General features: G+C 40.7%; 1 protein-coding gene across 3 annotated transcripts in view; it reads right to left on the bottom strand.

The window, feature by feature from the left end:
- Positions 1-21,602, bottom strand: part of TDRD7 (tudor domain containing 7) — a 44,970-nt gene that overhangs the window by 8,067 nt on the left and 15,301 nt on the right. For all 3 annotated transcript variants that reach the window (XM_059873360.1, XM_059873359.1, XM_059873361.1), the window contains 5 exons: positions 19,901-19,986; positions 18,579-18,796; positions 4,426-5,006; positions 2,015-2,201; positions 337-448 (listed from right to left, as the gene is read on the bottom strand). In XM_059873360.1, coding sequence (XP_059729343.1) covers positions 337-448; positions 2,015-2,201; positions 4,426-5,006; positions 18,579-18,796; positions 19,901-19,986 — 1,184 coding nt within the window. The remainder of the gene's footprint in view (positions 1-336; positions 449-2,014; positions 2,202-4,425; positions 5,007-18,578; positions 18,797-19,900; positions 19,987-21,602) is intronic.

Genomic DNA, 21,602 nt, shown 5'->3' on the forward strand with positions numbered 1-21,602 from the left:
TGTTTCCTTTTATTTCTTTAGGCTCATGTATATTAAAGGGACAAAGACATTTGAAACAATTAAGCTCCATTACAGAGGTACAGGACAAAATCATCTTCTAATATCAAGGATTCTCTGTAAAACTCTTCTTCACATGCTTTTTTCCTTCCTTCTTCTTTCCATACATACCCATGTCTGCTTAGACTAGCTAAGCAGAACAAAATCTATCAAACACATACAGAACTATTACAAAAAAGGATCAGAACTCCCAGACTCACAGAGGCCTCAATACATAAGCTGTGCCAACAGCAAGCATAGCAGTAAGCATGTGTGTGGTCAGCACTGCCTTTCTCTTACCTGCCAGTTTACACTTTGCAGCTTGAAAAGGAAGTGATCTGAACTGTTTCTGCAGTCTGCACACACTGTTGCTTTCAACAAATTCATTAAAGCCATGATCAACATAGTATACCTGAGAAGATGAAAGGGAATTAAAAGCACAAGATCATGAATATAATTATGTTTTCTTGAGTCTAGGGAGACTATATTCGGTTGCCACATTCTCTATACAACCACAGACAAATTAATTTTTGCCAGTTTAGTACCATTAATTTCATATTTTCAGGAAAAGCCTCCTTCTCAAGATCTCTATAAAACCAACCTCTCCAACAGTTCTGCAGAATCTGAACTTTAAACAGGAACTGTGCTGTAAGAATTCAGCACGTACTATCTCAAACTATGTGAAGAAAGGTAATAAAGTCACAATTTTTATTACAAAGTTTTGGAAGTGTTGAAAAGTCAAATACCACTTAGGTGCCATTTTAAGTTTTGCCTACTGTTTTTACAGCATTAAGAAAATAATTCTGATTTAAGCTTGTCTTTACTTTGATATAAATACCACAGTCAATGCAGGAAACTAGAATGGAAACTACTACTGACAGCAAATAACTGGAGCTAAAGTTACAGAAGGAAGGCTTTGATGGGACTTCCAACACCTTTTTTCTGAAACTCTATCTTGCAAAATATCTGCATAGCAAATACTAAAAAGGAGGTCTGAACACTGTGCCAGAGGATAATAATCAAAAGCTGCAATAAAGTGGCAGCCTTCTTTGGGTTGATAGCTCTGACTAGGGAGAAATTAGAAGCAAGCATGCCAATAATTTTCTTGCCCCTTCTCTAAACCCAACAAGACCTCTCTTTCACAAGACCAAATTTTGACACCCAACTCCAACTCACAGCTGAAGAGTATCATACTAACTTTCAGAAAAAACTCAATTCTAATACATGTGTTATTTCAGTATTTATAAAATGGTTCAACTTTAAAAGTATGTTAAGCAGGGCTGGGGAAAGAAACAAAAATATTAAGGATGTATCATTAACACTGACTAGACAAGAAACAACTGAGCAGTTTTAAACTTTTTTTATCCTTCTAATATATGTTCTAACTTCACTGCAGATGGCAAGAAGAGTCTGTTTGGCACAGGAAAATTTTTTAACAGAGGAGTTAAATAATGTCAGTGGGGTTAAACTAAAATACATATGACATAACTCCCAAAACACCAGATTTGTCTGGAAGGGGCAAATTTTTGTTTTGGTTTCTTTTTCTTTTGTTTTCTTCTTTTTTTTTTTTTTTTTTCCTGTTTAGTGCACACTAGAGATACTTCAGTACAAGATCTAGGAGCAAACGAATGCTGTCCTTCCCTTTCTCTTCTTGTGTCCCCCTCAAACCTCCTCCTCCATTCCTCCTATCAAAGGTACATATTCAGTACCAAAGTGCTACAGGGCCCAGCTCCTTTTAAAACCAAAACCAAAACTCCCAAACTCAAACTATTAATGGAGAAAAACCTGAAAGACCATTTAATTTTGTCAACTGTATAACTTCTACAAGGTCTTAACTTCTCATATACCTGAAAATAGAAGCACTTCAGGGCAAGAAAACAAAGAATACTAGTGCAGCATATTTAAGAATCTACTGTGTATCTAAAACCCAAGCTTGTCTCACTTCTTTCTCCAAGTGCCAGAAGAGATAATTGCTTGCCTTTACTCTGTTGTCCTCCAGAGAAATTATCCGTGCACGCAACCAGGCATCTTCTTCAGCATGTACTGCAACAAGCTGCCCAACACTCAGAGACTGAGCTGATGACACTGCACTGTTCTGACTGTAGTATGCTTTCATTTCATCTTCCATTTGTTCCTGGGCAGAAGAATACTCTTTGCCCACATACCTACAATATTTTACAAGAAAAAAAAAAAACAACAAAGAAACAAAAAACCAAACCAAAAGTTGGGATGCAACTTCAAAAAAGGTGAATAGAAACATAAGAACATTTACATGCACATATGAATAAATTATATACATTTTCTAAGACATCCATCTCCAAACTCTTCTCTTTTTAGGACAAAAAAGTTACTCGGTCACTAACAAACACCATCTTAATCTGGTTTTCACTATGGTCTAAAGTGATCTAAAAGCATCTAAAGTATCTTTAAAAATTAGCTGCTAAACCAAGTGCTGTTTTCTCTTGTACAACAGTTTTATCTTGGTATTTGGCTGCTGACCTAATGTTCATATTAATGCTGTTCGTGTTACACTAGTCTTCTTAAATCAAGTATATAAACTTTCTAGAAAATCCAAATGGGAAGTTCTGAATGCTTCAGATTAGAGTCAGACAAAAGGAAAACTTAACCACAAATTTGTATTACTAGCTACTGTTTCAGCTTGGTCACAGAGATCATGATACTACTCAATTCTACCACATAGTTTAGATTATATGCCCAGAGATATTGCAGGTATTGTAATACAACAATATAACTCTGTTACAAAGATTATGCTAAATCTCTCAACATCCCAGGGAACTCTGATTTTCCTAGAAACAGCCTTTTTGTTTCTGTATTAATCTACTTTGTAATGGAGATAAAGAGGGGTGACAGTCACGTATGCATGACCCAAAAGTTTCTTGAACATTTGTTTCATAAGGATACCTAACAGACAGAGTAACTCAAGAGCAAGCAGAAGAATCTTTCAGAATTTCCTGCTTCACTCTCTATTTCATTCATTATTTCTTGTGAGAATTCAACTACAGTACCTAGTGTATCATCTCTGTCTTCAAACACTGTTGTGAATGTCTAGCAAATATCTAGGAGTGTTTCTATCATCTCACTTTTATTCTGACTAAATTACAATTATTTGAGAATTGATGCATGTCTCAAAACAGAAACAGCATCAAAACCAGCACCTTTCAGCATTGCCTTCATTTGTACTGCAAGTGAAAGGTTTCAGACAAAAAATGTAGCCACATACCAAGAAAGTAAAGAGATATTTCTCCATCCCTGAGATTGAGTTAGGAATCTTGATTTTATTGATCCTGAAAAAATCAACACCAACCAACAGCAGCTACACAGTTCTTGTGTACGTGAGCAGAAAGAGGCTGTTAGGACACGTAGGAAAAGAAGAGCCCATGCACTGTTTCCTCCCTATCTGTCTACATAAATATTTCTTGTCATGGCAAAAAACCCAAATCCCTTCAGGGCTAGTTTCATCATATCACAATAAATGACCCTGCCCATGAAGTACCTGGAAAACCCTGAGTAATAATTTTCATAACTAGGACCAAGACACCAGTAATTATCATCATGTACCTACACAAAGCTGACAAACTGAGAAACTTCAATACTGTCCAAGAAGCACAGTTCAAAATTTGGGAACAGCTGCTTTGTAGAGAAATTTTTACATAACCACCCTCAGTTCAATGTCATATGGTATTTTAATCCACAGTACTCAAAGTATTCATCAGAAATACTTAGTGGAAACATCCTTAAAATAACAGACTAGAAAGCTAAGACCCATTACTCCACATGGACAGTAAGTTAAAAATGGTGCCAGAACTAAAAGGTGCACAGGAACATTTTGTAGAGTTAAGTCACATGTGCATAGCAGGCTGGAAGTAACAGATGTAATGTAACAATCCACCTCTTACCCTGTCCCCTTAGACCAGGCTGATTAGGAACCAAATCAAGAAACACTAGTATTTTTTTGCTGGATGAATGCTCATCTTTCCGTAAGTGGAATCTGAGTGCACTCAAGTCATGCCTAATTAGTGTACATTATAGAAGCAAAAAGCATTTTAATAAGCAGAATAGTAATATCTGAATAGTGTTTTGTGGTTTTGGATTATTTTATAAAGTCTTGCAGTGGCAAGTCAAATCTGCCTCAATTCTCAGACAAGTTAAAGCTTATGATAAAAGTAATTGGTTCAGGAGAGAAAAAGTTTCAGAAAATTTCCATTTAAACATGCAAAGAAAAGGATTTTAAATTTTCATTAGCAAAATAAGTAAATAATAAAGTCCTGAAACCTCCTGTTCATCTATTTTTTTCTGGCAACCTGCACAATATGAACGTGTAGATTTATAAATAAAGCAAAAAAGGAAGATTCCAAAATATAAACTTGCCTAATAAGGACCTCATTAGTGTTTTTCAATTCTAACACCATGATGGACACAGATCCTTCTGATGGAATAATTAGAGAAGGAACAGTTATGTTTTCTGGGAACTGGTCCTTGGATTCTTCATACTGCTGTTCAGCTGTGGCCTTCACATCATCATGCCTCTTGACTTTCTCAGTGACATTCAGATTTTCATCAATGCATTTCTGGGGTTTAGCATAGAGGATCGCCTTTCTGGGGACTTCAGATACATAATCCACAATACATACATCTGACAGCAACTCTAAATTATTTAGAATGTCTTCTGGAAATTTTACTTGGTAAGTGTCTTGGTACACTTTGGGAAGTGCATGAGCCCAAAGACCATTGGAATACTTCAGCAAGATGCCAACAACTTTTGCCTTGAAGTCGCTACTGAGTGATGCAGGTGTGGTCTCCATATTTGGCTTTAACAAAGGGTCTGCTTTTGGTGAAGTAACATTCTGAGATGCCTTTTCTTGCTCAGCATCGCTTTTTGCTGCTGGTGGTATTTTCTTCGCAGGATAAAGAAATCCATCAATTGGATCACCTCTGTGTATTTTCTCCACCTCAGAAAACCAAAAAGACAGTCAATAATCAGTTGCATCTCTAAACTAAATAGTTTTGCCAATTACACTTTTATAACATGCATTTTATACAGACTTTGAAGAGAACATCCACAGGGAGCTAAGCTTGAAGCAGTTACTACAGGTAAGCATTTCCTGTAATGCTTCCTCCTCTGTTTTGAAGGGTTCCAAACACATATAAGTACATCGGTAATGGCAAATATCTAATCTATGCAATACAACTGGGACTTGCTTCCAAAGAAGTATAGTCTCTCTATCCCTCTAGCAGAACCAGGTGACAACCTGTACAAATTTACATCTTTTACATGTTAACCTTCCCAGTCTTCCCCACAGGCAAGCAGATCATAAACAAAAGTTTCTCTCAGTTTTCTGAGGGAAAGAAGATTTGACTCTATACTTCAGAAACAAGAGGACACTTGCCAGGCAGTGCTGTCAGGCAGGCTATCTGCTGTCATGCTCAGGAAATTAGTTTTCTTTACAAAAGTTCTGAAATCAAGGAAGAAATTTCTGGTTCATAATAAATTTCATAATAAAATTGATTAGACCCTTTTAAATCATGCCCCCACCTTCCTTCAGAACCAGGTATTTTGCCAGTCCCTACATATCCACCCTTTGCTATAAGCATATCACATAGTCTGAAGTCACAACATTGAAAGTACTGTTTGAGAACTGTAGCCACAAACTCACAGTAAAATTCTGCTTCCTAAAGCTTTGTGGTTTCAACCTAGATTGATCTAACCATAGCTTAGCAGGAATCTATGTAAAATTGAGATAACAAAAGGTCTTAGTGTTTTCACATAGGTCCCAAAGCAAGAAAAATAAAGAAATAATTATTTGCAGCTCTGCCCTAGCAACATACAATCAAAGCATAATGAACAAGACTTCAGGTATTATCTTAGAGAAAAATAACACATATCACTCATTATCAAGATAACATTAGTAAGAAACAAATACTGAATCCAATACATTGAAAAAGAATCAAATGGCCTTTGCTGTGTCTAGAACCATGTATTTTGTCGCACGTATATCACATCACACTTTGCCCAAATTGCCATATGATCTGAATTAAGAGTCAGGAAATGAACTATATAAGTGCATTCCCATACACTCGCTCTGCATTACATTGTCTAAGCTGGTGCCAAAACAATCTGTGAAAAGGTTACTGGGAAGAGGCCTTGGTCAACTTCCATGAACACTAGCATGACACAAAGAAAATAATTTTCATAGATATAAAAAATATTAACCATGTTAGAGAACCCTCACACATTCCTGGTAGCATGCCTAAATTATACTCTATCAGTGAAAAACCAAAATAGAAATACTTTCTGCAAGAATAAAACATGAGAAAGCAAAGTTCTTGGGCATCTCTGCTAGTCAGCTTAATTTAAGAGACAATAAACATGTCTGGCAGTAAAACCTAGAAGGACTGAGATGCCTTCAATGATTCCTGACAGAGAGCACCTATATTTGTACGCTCTGATATGAGGAATCTTACAGTGCCCTTTGCACCACAGGAGAAGAAAGGAGTTCAGTTAAAAATAGAACGAAACAAAAAACTTATCAAAGCCTTGCAAAAGCTTTGATACATGGTCAGGAGACCTAAGTATATCAAGTCACACAGACAAAAAAAATCAGAACACGCCATTTTGGCAGATAATCACATCCTAGATAGAGAGGAATTGATAAGGATGTCCCATGTGTAAATGGACAAGGCTGAGGAATTAATTTACATGACCGGCCAAGGAAACACTTATCTCCAGAAAATACTGAACATTATCAAGACGACAATTTGTTTGAGAATGCTGTGTTGGAATATATGGTAGTTCATCCCGGAAGAAGCTTAAATGCAGAGGTCTGCCTTTATGCATCCCTTCTCTAGGCTAGTGGTCTTTAAATAGAGCTGCAACAGAGTGGAATAAATTTTTGCTGACAGGACTATAAAGCCTTACACACTAAAGACCAGTAGCAGACTGAGGAGAGAAGATCCTCAGAGATCTTTAAGCCTCTTAACTCCAATAATAGCTCTGGGGTTTTCTAGACATAAGTTCAGCTTTGAAGAGGCTGTATATGCTAACTGCTATTTTCAGTAAATTGTTTCAGATTACTTCAGTATAAATAAGCACAGGTTGACATCACTAGAATCACAGAATCATAGAACATCCTGAGTTAGAAGAAATCCACAAGAATCACTGAGCCCAAATCCTGGCCCTGCACAGGACATTTTCCAGAACCACATCATCTTCAAGGCCACAGAAACTTTTAATAACAAGCAAACGGCTCCACCTGTGAGCAGCACTTCAAAACAGACACCATTTCTTATGCACAAATGTCTCAGCCAAGTTTCCTGTTGAGCTTACAGATTTGCCTTCAAGGTACTACCCACACGTAAGGCTGACGGGCCAGCTTTGCAATTCATTATTATACTGGGAGGTACTGAGAAATACCTGAAAGACAACACAGTCATTTGTCACAGCCAGCACAAGTTAATGAGGATAAACTCCTGCTTGTCAAACTTAATTTCATTTTACGACAAGATAACCCACCTAGCTGATTCAGTGGATATATTCTTTTTGGGTTTCAGTAAAGCTTTCCATACTGGTTTCTCACAGTGTCCTTCTGGACAAAACATCTAGCACACACCTGGATGAACACATCACATGAGGGGTGAGCAACTGGCTCATGGTTCAGGTGCAAAGGGTTACAGTGAATGGGGTGACATCAGACTGGTGACCTGTCACTGGTGGGTTCCACAGGGCTCCATCCTTAGCCCTGTGCTCCTCAACAGCTTCAGAAATGACCTGGATGCTTAGTAACCCTGGGAAGGAGTACTAAGCAGGTTCACAGAAGATAAAAAATTGGGAGGAGCTGTTGACTCCCCCACAGGCAGGGAAGCCTTGCAGACTGACCTTGATCAATTAAGAGGGTTGGGCAACCACCAACAATATGAAGTTTAACAAGGGGAAGTGCTGGATTGTGCAGTTGGGATGGGGCAACCCTGGATATGTTTATAGACTGGGGAACAAGAGACTAGAGAGCAGCTCCATGGAATGGGAGCTGAGGGTCTTGGTCAATGACAAGCTGAACATGAGCCAGCAGTGCCCTGGCAGCCAGGAGGGCCCCCGTGTCCTGCGGTGCATCAGGCACAGAATCACAGCCAGGCAAGGGAGGGGATTGTCCTGCTCTGCTCTGCACTGGGGCAGCCTCACCTCGAGTGCTGGGGGCAGTTCTGGGTCACACAATGGAAAAAAGACATTGAGCTGTTAGAGACCTCAAAAGGAGGACAACAAAGGTAGAAAAGGCCTTATGGAAAGGCTGTATGAGGAGTGGCTGAGGTAATTTGGTCTGTTGAGCCTGGAGAAGAAGAAACTAAGTTGCAGTTACAACTTCCTTGAGGGAAGGGGAAGAGGAGAAGCAGGCACTGATCTCTTCATTCTGGTGACCAGTGACAGGACCAGAGGAAATAGTCTGAAGTTCTCTCAGGGGAGGTTTAGTTTGGATATCAGGAAAAATCTTTTTCAGCCAGAGGGTGGTTTGAGCACTGGAACAGGCTCCCCAGGGAAGTGCTCAGAGCACCAACTCTGACAGAGCTCAAAAAGCACTTGGACAACACTCTCAGGCACATGGAGTGATTCTTGGGGATGTCTCACACAGTGCTAAGACTTGTACTTAATGATCCTTGTGGGTCCCTAATAACTCAGAATATTCTGTGATTCTATGGCCTTGCCTCTTATAATCTCTCAATTACAGAGCACAAAGCAGAGGCAACAGCTGGTAGAATGAATTATCAGGGCAACAGAGAATGAAGCTGTTCTACACAGGAGAATAATTTTTTTTTTCCTGGGATTGAATAACAGAGGCAACTCTTAAAAATTGAAATCTGGAGACTCAAATAATAAAACCTCAAATAAAATATACTCCCAAGATAAATAAAGATAAAAGTTACTCCAAGATAAAAGTTGACACTGCAACTGAGTGAAACACAAAAGAGCCAGCGCCCTTGTTTTGACATACACATATAGCAAGGACAAAGGCAGACATGCTCCTGTATTAGCAGGACAAAAGCTTTCCACATATATGCTTGACAATATTCAAAAAAACCGCTGACCAACATATATAAACTAAAGAAAGTATCCACTTTCCAATGCCAGCCTTGCTTAATTGTGTGTACAGTGACAATCATATATTGGTAACCTCCTGGAGCATCAACATGATGTTTCCAAGAAGGAACTGGAGAAAACACATCCTTGAAATGAGAGTTTCTAGTCAGAGCAAATGTCCTTCAGTTTCAATGTTACATTCAAACTCGCATATGCAGTTACTTTCTGCTATTCCTTGGCAAGGTAAGAAAAGAAAAGCCGCAAATGAAGTTAGCATTTAATGTCAGTGACAGAGTCTCATATGGCAAGCAAGAAGCCTGGCTATACAGTTTTTGGTATCCAACAGGTTCTCAAAGATGGCTCAAAAATACAAATCAGAACTATCACTCTGACCACTAAGAAGAATTCTCTGGAAACGTGGTGCAGGAGTTCTTTCAGATCTGATTTAAATATGCAACATGGAAGCCAACTACCGCAGCATACGTACCACAGACTGTACACAGAAACATTTTAGTGACAGGCACCTTAGACAAACACTTCAGTGTGAAGGCAGTTCTCATCTAGGTGACTTTCCTCAACAATACATGAAGTTAAACTCCTAGCAAGCTGAAGCTTAAAGCAGTGAGGAAGGTATTTCTAGCCTTGATCAGCACTACCTTGCATCTATACATTGGCTGACAGCACTTCTTCTCTGTCACTGGCAGCCACACAACTTCAGGTTCCACTGGTTTTGCCCATCCCTCTACAGTACAGGTATCCCCAGGCAATGGGGAGATGTTGTTTCAACACTAATATTCAACTCCTCCCTGTTCCTCCAAGTAGCTGCTTCTGAAAGCAATAACTGAACTGCTGAGTATGTGTCCAGAGCAACCAAATCTGGGGAAAAAAAGAGACTTGGTCAGTGTTCTTGAAAGGCTGAAGATCCCCACTGCATATGGTGGCATCACTCAGTAAGGAGCTTTTCCTTACAAGGATGTGGAAGCTTCTTATATCATCCAGTTACAGCTAATCCTTGGAATACACTCCAGCTTTTACAGCTTCTAGTCTGATATGCAATTAATTATTTTGCATGGGAAACTATGATACCTATCTTCTTACCCTAAACAACAAAGGAACACATCAAAACACTTGTTTTTAGCCAAGCCTCATGTCAACTGTGAAGCTGAAACAGGACTGGAATACGTTGGCCAGAAAAGCTGCAGCATGTCCATTGTTAAAAACATGACTGGATACAGACCTGGACAGACTGCACGTGACCCTGCATCAGCACGGAGGTTGCATTAGGTAATCAAAAGAGGTCCCTTCCTACCTCAGTGATTCTGTCCCTGGTAGTCATTTCTTTTGTACTTAACTGAAATGTTAGAATGCAAACCATACCAGGTATATTTTTCTATTTTCTTTTGTTGTTAAACTAAAGAATCCCTATTGTCAAGATATCCTCTGTTCAGGTTCAGCTCATGCTCAGACCTGGGATGGTAAGCTTTACAAAGTTCAGGAGTGTCTTTAGATTGCCCCCTTCTGCCCATCCTCTTTGCCCTCCCACTCCATTACCCTGCACATCACAGTGAAGACACTTGTTCTCCAGTTTCTCGTGCTTACAAGACTCTGGCTTCTGAAAACACACAATGACAAAGGAAACTGTGATGCAATAAGACAGCTGAGTCAATCTAACAACTCCATACTGTTGAGGGCTGCCCCTACTCCTTACATCTTTATGCCAGCACTGAGGATCAGGAGACAACTCTGTCAGCAGTTCTTTTTGGCTGTAATACCCTTTACCTCATAATGCATTGAAGTTTTCCTACAAGGTCAGAAAAGGACAAGATTTAACACAAAGGAGATGCACGGGTTGCAGAAATAAGGAAAGATGCTGTCAAAATGGAGTCTGACTTCATTTGGTGGCTCATCATATTGTCTAACCACTCATCACCAGGACTGAGTTTCAGGTATATATATTTACAGGCAGTTCCAGCACTGTGTTTGGACAGCAAAGTCATTCTGGATCTTCTGTCCTTAACTGCCTCATTTCCACAGGTGCAACAACACCATCTTCTCAGTGAGGCTGACACAACTGTAGTCTGCTCTGTGCTGATGTACAGCACATCTAATGACATTTTAGGTAGAACAAGTCTTTTGTCCTCTGAACTCTGTTCTAAATAGCTACTGGCTCTGTATCTAAACACCAATTTCTTCCATGAGTGTGGCAAAAGAAAGGTATTGTAATTCAAGAGCTTGTCTACTGGAAGCAGCTTTTAGGGTTTGTGTAAAACGGCGAGCTTCATTCATATGTACTACCAGAGATGACAGTCCGCTCCATTGTCTCCTCCATGTGCAAAGTACATTAGAGTTGGATTTTTTATTCTTTCAAGTCTGTTTCTCTGTTTAGAAGGATGACTTTTGCTTCATACAGCTTAACTGTGGTATAGAAATTCCTTCTCTGAGAGTAAAGACCTGACAAAACCAAAATTTCTCAAGGACTACAACTCTCTGCTGTGGCAATCCTTCTCTATTCTGAGCATACCTGTTTAATTTACTCTGAATGTTACAGTAAAAGCTCAGCTGCCTGATGCATTAGTTATGTAGTACCTATTTTGTTAAGACATGGTGTACTGCCCAGGACCAGATTCAGAAAACTACAGTCTCAGTCCTTTTTCTGTCAATTTGTTTACCATCTAATCCTGGCATTCTCCCAAGCCTTCAGTTTCACTTTCTGCAAGAAGTCCCAACATGTATAAATGTAAAATATGAATCTGAGAACTAAATACAGCTAAAAAAAGATAAAATAAACAAAATATCCTACCAGTCAATTAAAGCAACATCCCATTGTTGTCTCATGCAGGTCTCATTCTTATCTAAAAAATTCTCTACGTTTCTTTAGTGATAAACTTCAACTTGTAGTGACTATTACCAAAAAAAAAAAAAAAAGGACCAAACCAAAAGCCAAACAACAGACCAATCAAATACCCCCAAAACAGTGAACAAAAGTATGCCAATTCCCCCCTTAATTCCTCCAATTTTTTTCCAGTGACATATTTTCAAGATTAACAGACTGTAGGACCTGTCCAACACCTTACCAGATATCCAAGAGATTAAGTGAAGAAAACTAAACCCTGCTTTACCCTGTAAAGCCTCCTCCTCACAGTAAACAGCCAGGAAAATGGTCTCCACTCTGAGGAGTCTTTTCACACCACATCAGCCAATACAGTCACTAAAGGTCACTACAGTGACTTAAAGTCACTAAAGAATATACTCACGTGTTACATATCATTTAGCTTTATGTTTATTAAAAAGTAGTAAGAAACCTGACTGAGGAATGATAGATTACAGACAAAAAACTGTCCACTGACAAGTAATAGTTAATCTGGTATTTAGCCAGAACCAGTAGAATTATTTACAGAAAGGAACACCTTTGTTCTAGAACTGCTGAAAAGCAATTGTATCTGTTCCAGCACAAGTGGAATTTCAAAATTCAGAATGGTAGTGTTATTTTTCTACCAGTTCCTTCAGAAAACAAGCAGAAAGACTAAGGCAGTCATTACCACAAGACAACTCCAGAATCAAATCAATATGCATACATCCCTTCATTCTGTCAATTAAAAGGTGTCTGCCTGTTATTCATTCTACCAAAATACTGGCTTCTAGGATTGGTATTTTTACCAAAACTTTGGATTTTATAAACATGGAAGAACTTCTGAGACACAAGGTCTGATAGGGCCTGACAGGATCCATCTGTCCTGATGGATGAAATATTTTTGGCTGTTAAGTGACCAGCTGTTCCACAGCTTTATGGAACAGGATGGGATTCACCTGAGTGTACTAAGAGACCTGAAAGAAGCACTTGCCAAGCTGCTCTCCATCATTTATAATCAGTACTTGATAACCAAGGAGACTGATGACTGGAGGTTGGCTAATATGATGCCCAACCACAAGAAGGATTAGAAAGAAGATGTGGAGAACTACAGGCCTGTCAGCCTGACCTTGGTGCTGGCAAAGGCTATGGAACAGATCTTGTGTGTGATCATACAGCACATGCCAGACAACCAAGGGACTGGACCCAGACAGCATGGGTTTAGGAAAGGCAGGTTGCACCTGACCAGCCTGACCTCCTTTTATGACCAGGTAACCTCCCCAGAGGGTGAGGGGGAAGGCTGTGGATGTTGTCTACTTGGAGTTCAGCAATGCCTTTGACACCATCTCCCACAGTATTTTCCTGGAAAAGCTGGCAGCCCACGGCTTGGACAGGAACACTCTTTGCTGGGTTAGAAACAGGCTGCACAGCCAGGCCCAGAGAGTGGAGGTGAATGGTGTCACATCCAGCTGGGGGCTGGTCACCAGTGGCGCTCCTCAGAGGTCCTGCTTAATACCTTTTCTTTGTGGTCTGCATGAGGGGGTTGAATGCACCTCACTAAGTTCCCAGGTGGCACTACGTTGGGTAGGAGTGTTGATCTGCTGGAGGGCAGGAAGGCTCTGCAGAGGGATCTGGACAGGCTGGATCAATGGGCCAAGGGCAATGGTGTGAGGTTCAACAAGGCCAAGTGTCAGGTCCTGCTCTTGGGTCACAACAACCCTGTGCAGTGCTACAGGCTGGGGCAGGGTGCCTGCAGAGCTGCCCAGCAGAAAAGAGGGATGCTGGTCAATAGTACCTGGTGAACAAGAAGGCCAGTGGCATCCTGGCCTGTATCAGCAATAGTGTGGCCAGCAGGACCAGGGCAGTCCCTCTATATTCAACACTGGTGAGGCCACACCTCAAGTTGTGTATCCAGTTCTGGGCCCCTCATGACAAGAAACACATTCAGATGCTGGAGCAAGGCCAGAGAAGGGCACAGGAGCAGGCAAAGGGCTGAAACTGGAGAGGGTAATTCTGATGAAGAGTGGCTGAAAGAGGTGGGGTTGTTCAGCCTGAAGAAGAGGAGGCTCAGGGCAGACTTTATCACTCTCTGCAACTCCCTTTGAGAAGGCCCTAGCCAGGTGGTGTCCATCTCTTCTCCTGGGCAACCAGCGACAGGACAAGAGGACACAGATTCAAGCTGCACTGCGGGGGGACGGGGGGGGGTTCAGGTTGGAGATTTAGAGGAATTTCTTCACTGAACAGGGGGTCAGGCAGTGCACAGACTGCCAAGGGAGGTGGTCAAGTCACCATCCCTGGAGGGAGTCAATAAATGACTGGACTGACAACCAGTGCCACAGCTGACAATGTGGTGTTTGGTCAGGAGTTGGACTTGATCTTGGAGCACATCAGAAATACTTGTTTAACACCAACACACACAGTATGAGAAACAAACAGGATAAACATCAAGCACTGGTTAGTTCCCAGAGCTATGATTTCTTTGGTGTCAGCAAGACTTGGTGGAACAAGTGCCACACCTGGCATGCTGGGATGGAGGGCTGCAGGCTGTCCAGGAGGGATGGGCAGGGCTGGCAACGTGGAGGAGTTGCACTGTATGAAAGGGGGAAGTCTGACTGCACAGCCCTTGCCGTTAGCGATGACGTGGGTGAGAGACCCTGGTTTCAAGAGAGTGTAGCAGTGTCTACTACCAATAGGCACTCAGGAGAAATCTCTGGGTTGGTATCTTGCTCTAACTGGAGATTGCAACTTCCCAGACATTTACTGTGAACACTGTACTGCTGTGACAAGCAAATCTGGGAAATGTGTGAAATTTCTAGGAAATAACTTCTGGTCACAAGTACTAAGTAAGTAAACTAGGAACTAAGGCCTCCTAGGCAGAGGACTTTGTCAGGGGAGGTTCAGACTTGATGTTAGGAAGCATTTCTCTAACAGGAGGACGGTCAAACACTGGAATAGGCTTCTTGGTTGACACTCTAAGCCTGACAGTGTTGATATTTGGATAATGCCCTTAATAACAAGTTTTAACTTTTGGTCATTCCTGAAGTGATCAGGCAATTGGACAAGATGACCACTGATAGATTCCTTCCAACTGAAATACTCCTTTTCTATTTATTTTGCAAGTACTTACCACTTGAATTTTTCCATACTGAGTCGACATTTGCATGAAGCTACCATAAATGCCAAGATCCCTTTTTCCCAAGCTTCAAAGTCCACACAGAAAAGAAACCCACTTTTTTTTTTTAATGTAGGGAGAGTCCTTTCTGTCCATGGCCAAGATTATAATGAAATTTTATGGGCCAGAAACATGGTATGAGGAGGTTACATTTACATACCTCTTCAGAGAGCCCTGGTCTTTGTAACTGTGAACAGCCCTGTACTATTAGCCAGCTGAACCTGTATTTGCATACTTTTTCAACTCACTTGTTACAATTCTGAGAGCATGTGTCCAAGTGTTGGGATTCCCTGAGGGGTCCAAGTGGGATTCCCTGAGGAATCCCACATGACTTCTTGCCTTTCTGAAAGTAAATCATTCCAGGCTTTCTCCATTTCCAGTCTTTAAACCAACAAACATCTATGCAAGGACATTCCCTAATGTCCTAGGACTGCCTAATTCTCTAAAAGCTTTTGGAATAAACCCCATGGAAATTCAAGCAACAGTTTTGGGAAAAGATCTAAGAGTTTAGGCTTCTCTTGCACTGCCATATCTGCATCACCATCACATCACGCCTGAATCACTCAGAGAGTTCAAGGAACTGAGGAGTCCTGATCATGTAAAAGGAAAATACATACAACTCAGTAAGGAGGTTTATATTTAGACTGCAATGGGAACCATTTTGTCATGTTGCCAATACCAAATACAAATTTATTATTACTTTTCTGGTTGTGACTTACCAAAAAAAACCCAAAAAAACAAGAAAAAAAAAACCCAAAACTTTTCAATTTACATGCCTACATGCCTCTCACACCTCTGCTGCAATGCTCTCTATCCCTCAAGGGTTCAGCTGCCTGCAAGGATTCAAGGCTGAGCTCAAACACAGTAAAACTATATAATTTTGACTTAGAATTGTAAGAAAACAGCTAAGTTGTGAGAAAGACTTTTGACAAAAATATATGGAAGATAAGAAATGAGATGGGATCACTAGCTGCTCAAAGACACATGGCAAAGTAATTAGTCAAACAGAAAGGTAAAAATTCTGGTAAAAAAAGATGAAGGTGGGAGGGTCACTACCAGTCATGTTTTTCAAAGCACAAGTGTTGGAGGTGAAAGCAAACAATTCAGCAACACTGTGGATCTGTCCAGAGCTGTTGAAGCAGATTCTTCTCCTGGCTGAGGTCTGTCTAGACAACAAAGACTTTTAAGCATATTTACTGTCAGTCCCACTGCTCATGAAGTCTGGGCCACAATCTGTGACTGCTAGCCACTACTTGACAACTTTGTACTTTTGCATTTAGCTGTGCAAAGTATGTTGCTACAAGTAAGATGCTCAACCAAGCCAACCTAAAGAGTGGAGATAACAGACAAATGGAGACAAAGTCAGCCTGAATACCTCCTGCCCGAAAACAAGCTCATCAACTTGCAACTTACAGTGATATCTGGAGAACTGAACTCACTAAATAGGTAAAATGTGCATTACCCATGGTTGCAAAAACATGGAAACTACAATTTCCTAGATAAAATTCCTACCTTTCCAACAGAAGTTTTGGAGATGCAAAGTTATTCAGAAGTGATACTCTCCAAAGCACAGTCCTCAAATCTCAAATTAAAAGCCTGGAGACACTGAAAGTGTATTAGGTTTGTTGTCTGCTGTAACTTTGTAACTATGGTACACTGATCAGAATGAGTACAAAAAGAGTATGTTCTTCTTTAAGAAGATAATAAAAGAAACACCTGGCATGTTTTTGAGCCTGGCAGACACTACCAGTGTAAGACACCAACATGGCAAAAATAATTCAGATATCAGATATCTTTACTTTCACTGGAGAGTACAGTCTTTCTTCTGTATAAAGCTGTACATCTGCAGACAATATGTTTGAACCAGGAACTGATTATATTTAAAGAAATGTACAGTAGCTCTCATATAAGAAGTCCCAATTCAAACTTCTCCATGCCTAAGCCATAATTACAATTTGGTGAGTCAGTAAACTGAGACAGGTTTTAGAAGCTCATTAACAGTTCCCTACAATAAGACTGACTGTGCCAAGATAACTTGATAGTTCTGACTGCTCTTGTACTATGCCCATTGTATTACAGTGTTTCCATGGATTTAATCAGTGCTTATTTATGCTTAAATGACTTCATTTGCATGCTACAAAGAAAGAGATAGACCCAATAGATAACAAGCAAATGGATAATGAACGCAGAACAAAGATCCTGGATGAAAAGGACTGACTGGAACATTAGCTACAAAAAGGACTAAAATTTGCTGCATGAATTAAGCAATTCAAGACATAACAGCTTGCTCTGTAGATAACACAGGAACCAATCATCAACCATCAAAACAAATTGCTGCTGACTGCATACATTTCTAGTGTTTGTAGTAAGGTATTACAAACACATTTTATAAATCTGTAAGAATACCATACATGCATGCAAATGGTGTTATTCCTGAAGAGCAGGTATTCAACTCAGTTATTTTCTTTTAATTTCTTTTGGCATTTAATGCTTTTACATGAGAAAAGACTTAGTAGGACATACAAAAAATGTACTTCAAGAAGACAAATATTCTTATTACTTCAATACTCTTCTGTGCCACAGTTTGACAGATACCAAAGAAATTGAAAGTCTTCATTGATATCACTGGCCTGTTAGAGTAAAGCTAAACAAAGCCTTGATGCAAAGTTGCATGACACTATAAATGACCTGTGAATGCAGAGGAAGAGACAGCAGTTGAAGCCCCTCCACCCTGTGGTGATGGTGTCAGACCTCTAAGTGGACACTCAGCCAGACATCAGCTCCTAATAAGAGAAGCAATGACACCCTTGGTAATCAAGGGGTAACAGGCATCAGAAGGAGGGCAGAAAGGGGCTTAGCTGTAATCTCTCCCCCCATCATTACCACTCTTCAATTTTATCTATTATTTTTTTGTATCATAAAACCAATCTAAACAGCAAAATTCCTTGGCTTAAGATGTGAGAAAGACCTCTGGAAAAGTCCATAGAAAGATAAATACAGTTAGACCTCAGACTGTTCACAAAGGTGTTGGTAGCTTGTAGCTTTAAGCACCAACAAGGAAAAGCATAAAAAAAAATTTGGGAAAAAACCCAAACCAAGAACAACAAACATGGCATGGACATCACCTGTCATCAAGCTACTTTAGTTGTCAGTACTGTGGTCAGTTAAAGGTGGCAAGGCAGCAACCTCAACCACTTGCTCCAGAACACCATGGAGGCTGACCTTCCTTGTTCAAAACAGTAGCCCAGCCAACTGTGATTTTCTGGGGTTTCAAAGGACATTGTTACAATTTGGGAGTGGTGGGGCTTTGGGGGTTTTCTGTCACTGCTACAGAGTATGAAGGGAAATGAAGCTACACATAAAATAACATTTGGCAAATGAACACTCAGAAGTCTATAGGGTACTGGCATCTTCCATAAAAATGGCTCAATACTTACTGTGCACACATGAGGCCAGTTCTCAAGCTGATAGAGCACTTCTGTGCTAAGGTCCTCCCAGTACATTTCCCGATATATCTGAGGCATCTTTGACAGTCTGACACCAGTGCTGTACTTGCTCAGCAGCTCCTTAATGCGACTTTGAAGTTCATGGACATCAGCAGCAGAAGAGCCAGAGGCAACAGTATGTGCTTCTGCAGTGGATGTATTCAAGCTATCTGTTAAAAAAAAAGTAAATTACAGCCTTGAAGTAAACACAGCCCTACAAACAGAAAGACAGATCATTACCTCCGTACTTAAAAACTAAACATGGGAGCTGCCGGCATAGCACCAACTCTAAAACGTGGCTTTCCTGCCCAGCATGGCTGGTTCAGTCACTTCCTATGGCAAAGAACTATGGAAATCTCAGACATTGAGTAACTACCTAAAGATGAGTTTTCAATCACTGTAGTTATTTTCTTAAGATGTTGCTATGTGTTACTTCTGATGGGATTCTGGAAGAGAATACAGAATTGTCAGCCCCGCTGCAGCTGAGACACTGCACTAAGATAGTATCCCAAGAGGGGCAGGGCACAGGATAATTTCTTTATAAGTACAAACACCAGAAAGATACTGCACGACAACCAAGAATGCTCTTCTATATTCAGATGGGAGTACAAATCAAACCAATGATTTGCCTTTCATTCCAAGATATGTCCTGAGGAAAAGTCTCCACCCAGCAGGCAGCTTTTCTGTGCTTGTTTTATACATTGTGTGTAGGAATTAGGCACTCATTACTCCAGGGGGAGGTTCACATCACTAGCTTACCTGCTGCCTTATCTCTACTCCACATCTCCCTTTGGTGGGGTGTATTTGCTACCAGACCTGAAGCTTCACAAATCATGCTGCCAAGTCTCAAAGAAAGTAATCATCATTTTGCAAGCCCATCAGCTGCACAACTGTTGAGCCATGCAGGCAGAAGAGTATTTGCTGGACAAAAACATTAGTAATGCTGCTTACTCCTGAAAGCCAGGATTTCATCCTTATACCAGATTCCTATCCCACTGATGAAGTTAAGCTTACTCCTCCTGTTTCCAAACTCCTCACACTGGCTTTGTGATTGGCTTTGACACTTACTGCCCAATGTATTTCCTAGAAGACTGAGAGGCAGACAAGCAAACACACACTTCCTCAGTACAATGAAATAAGAGTGAAAAGGTTCGCTCACAGAACTTGATTCCTCATCCAAACCCATCTTCATTCAAAACAGCTACTAAGATGGATTTTTTTTTAAGATGACACCCTCTCTGAGTAGTCAACAAATCATTTCTCAATAGGCATACCACTTGACTCTGTGGAAGAGCTTCTGGACAGGTGAACTTGCAACTCCTTTTGAAACCGTGGTGGGACAGTCAGTCTCTTCTCAGATCTAATATTGGAAAGAAAATTGCTTCGAATCACTCTTCTGTCTCTAAATAACATTCCATTTGCTTCTAAGATTTACACATGAAATAAAAATGCATTCCACACATTCTATACACTCCTAGAAGGCCTCCTGCACAAGATGAGTAGTCAAAATGTCCTTATCAGGAAGACAACCTGATCAGCAGTAACAGGACAGATCAACAGGTGGTTTACTCATTTTTCTCATTATTGTGAGAAACAAAACACAGTAAGAAGACATTCGCAAAGGGAAAGCATCTAGGAACATATAGGCATTCAAGCTCTTTTTGTGGACACTGTTGGTTACACTGTTTAAGATACTCTTCTCTGAAGATCTCTCCCACTGAAAGCACACCAATGTCACGCTTGCAGGTGTTCTTCTGGGGTCCCCAGAAGAATACAGACTTTACTTGGGAATACAGACACCAAAATGAGCTCCTGACACTGAAGAGGGCACAGCACTGTGCAGCTCAAAAGACCTGGAAAAAAACCAGCTGTGGAATAATTACATACACTGCAAGCAAAAGGGACAAGAGTTGGAGAAGGGAATTCAAAGACTAGGCAACATCTAGGCAACCATAGCACAGTAGGATGCTCTGAACCAGGCATCTCCTGACCAGAGCAGACCCTGCATAAGCACTGGACAGGCTTTGCAGAAGACTTCTGCCCAGGGGCCAGTTCTGGAATTCAGAGACAACAGTGGAGCAAGCCATAAACCTCACCAGCTGCAGAAACACCAAGGGTGATTTTCACAGCTTCACCTGGACTCTGGAAGGTAGGACAGTAGTTCAAGTATGATGCTGTGGCTAATTGCAGTAGGAGTCAAGACCATATGGACATCACATTGACTTTTAATCAGAGCATATCCATGAATCAGAAAGAGACCTCCCACATTCACGTGTCTTCTAAGAAGCATGTTAAAGATTTAACATTAATTCGTCTCCCCTGCTTTTATGCTGTCCCTGTTAGATGAAACCATTGCTAATCTATCAGCTATGGGATATCACTTGCACCAAAGACCAGACTCCTGCTCTGAGTCATGTCCCACAGCACTAGCTATGAGGACAGGCACTGCCCAGCTCAGCAATTTACAAAACAGGAGTCATGCCCAGAAGCGCTAGGCAGCAGTAGATCAACAACAAGCACATTTACAAAACTCAGAAAGTAGAAAGACAAAGCCACTCACACAAAATCAAAACTTACACTCACACCTGGCACTTGCTGGGTATCTGAAAAGCCTCTTACAACACTTCATCTGCACTACAGAAAAACTCTACTTTCTGGGCACACACAAAGCAGCAGCAGTCTCTTCCTAGAAGGTGGCTGTTGCTGCCCATGCAGATGCTACAAGAAATACAGGATCCCACTTTGTATGTGTATCTACCAGTATGGACAACTCTAAGCTGAACAAATACTCAAGCTAAAAAAGTCCTCTTAATGGAATCAGACTCAAAAGAGACTACCACCTTTGCTAGGCAGAAAGCAAAACAATCCTGTGAAATAGCGCGTGGGTAGTGGAGACTGTCCTGCTACCCCTGCCTGCCAATAGGAATCCATAGCTATGTTCTAGTCCTCTGTGCCATACACATTGGTATCACCTCA

Source organism: Haemorhous mexicanus, chromosome Z, assembly GCF_027477595.1.
Source record: "Haemorhous mexicanus isolate bHaeMex1 chromosome Z, bHaeMex1.pri, whole genome shotgun sequence".
Taxonomy (NCBI): domain Eukaryota; kingdom Metazoa; phylum Chordata; class Aves; order Passeriformes; family Fringillidae; genus Haemorhous; species Haemorhous mexicanus.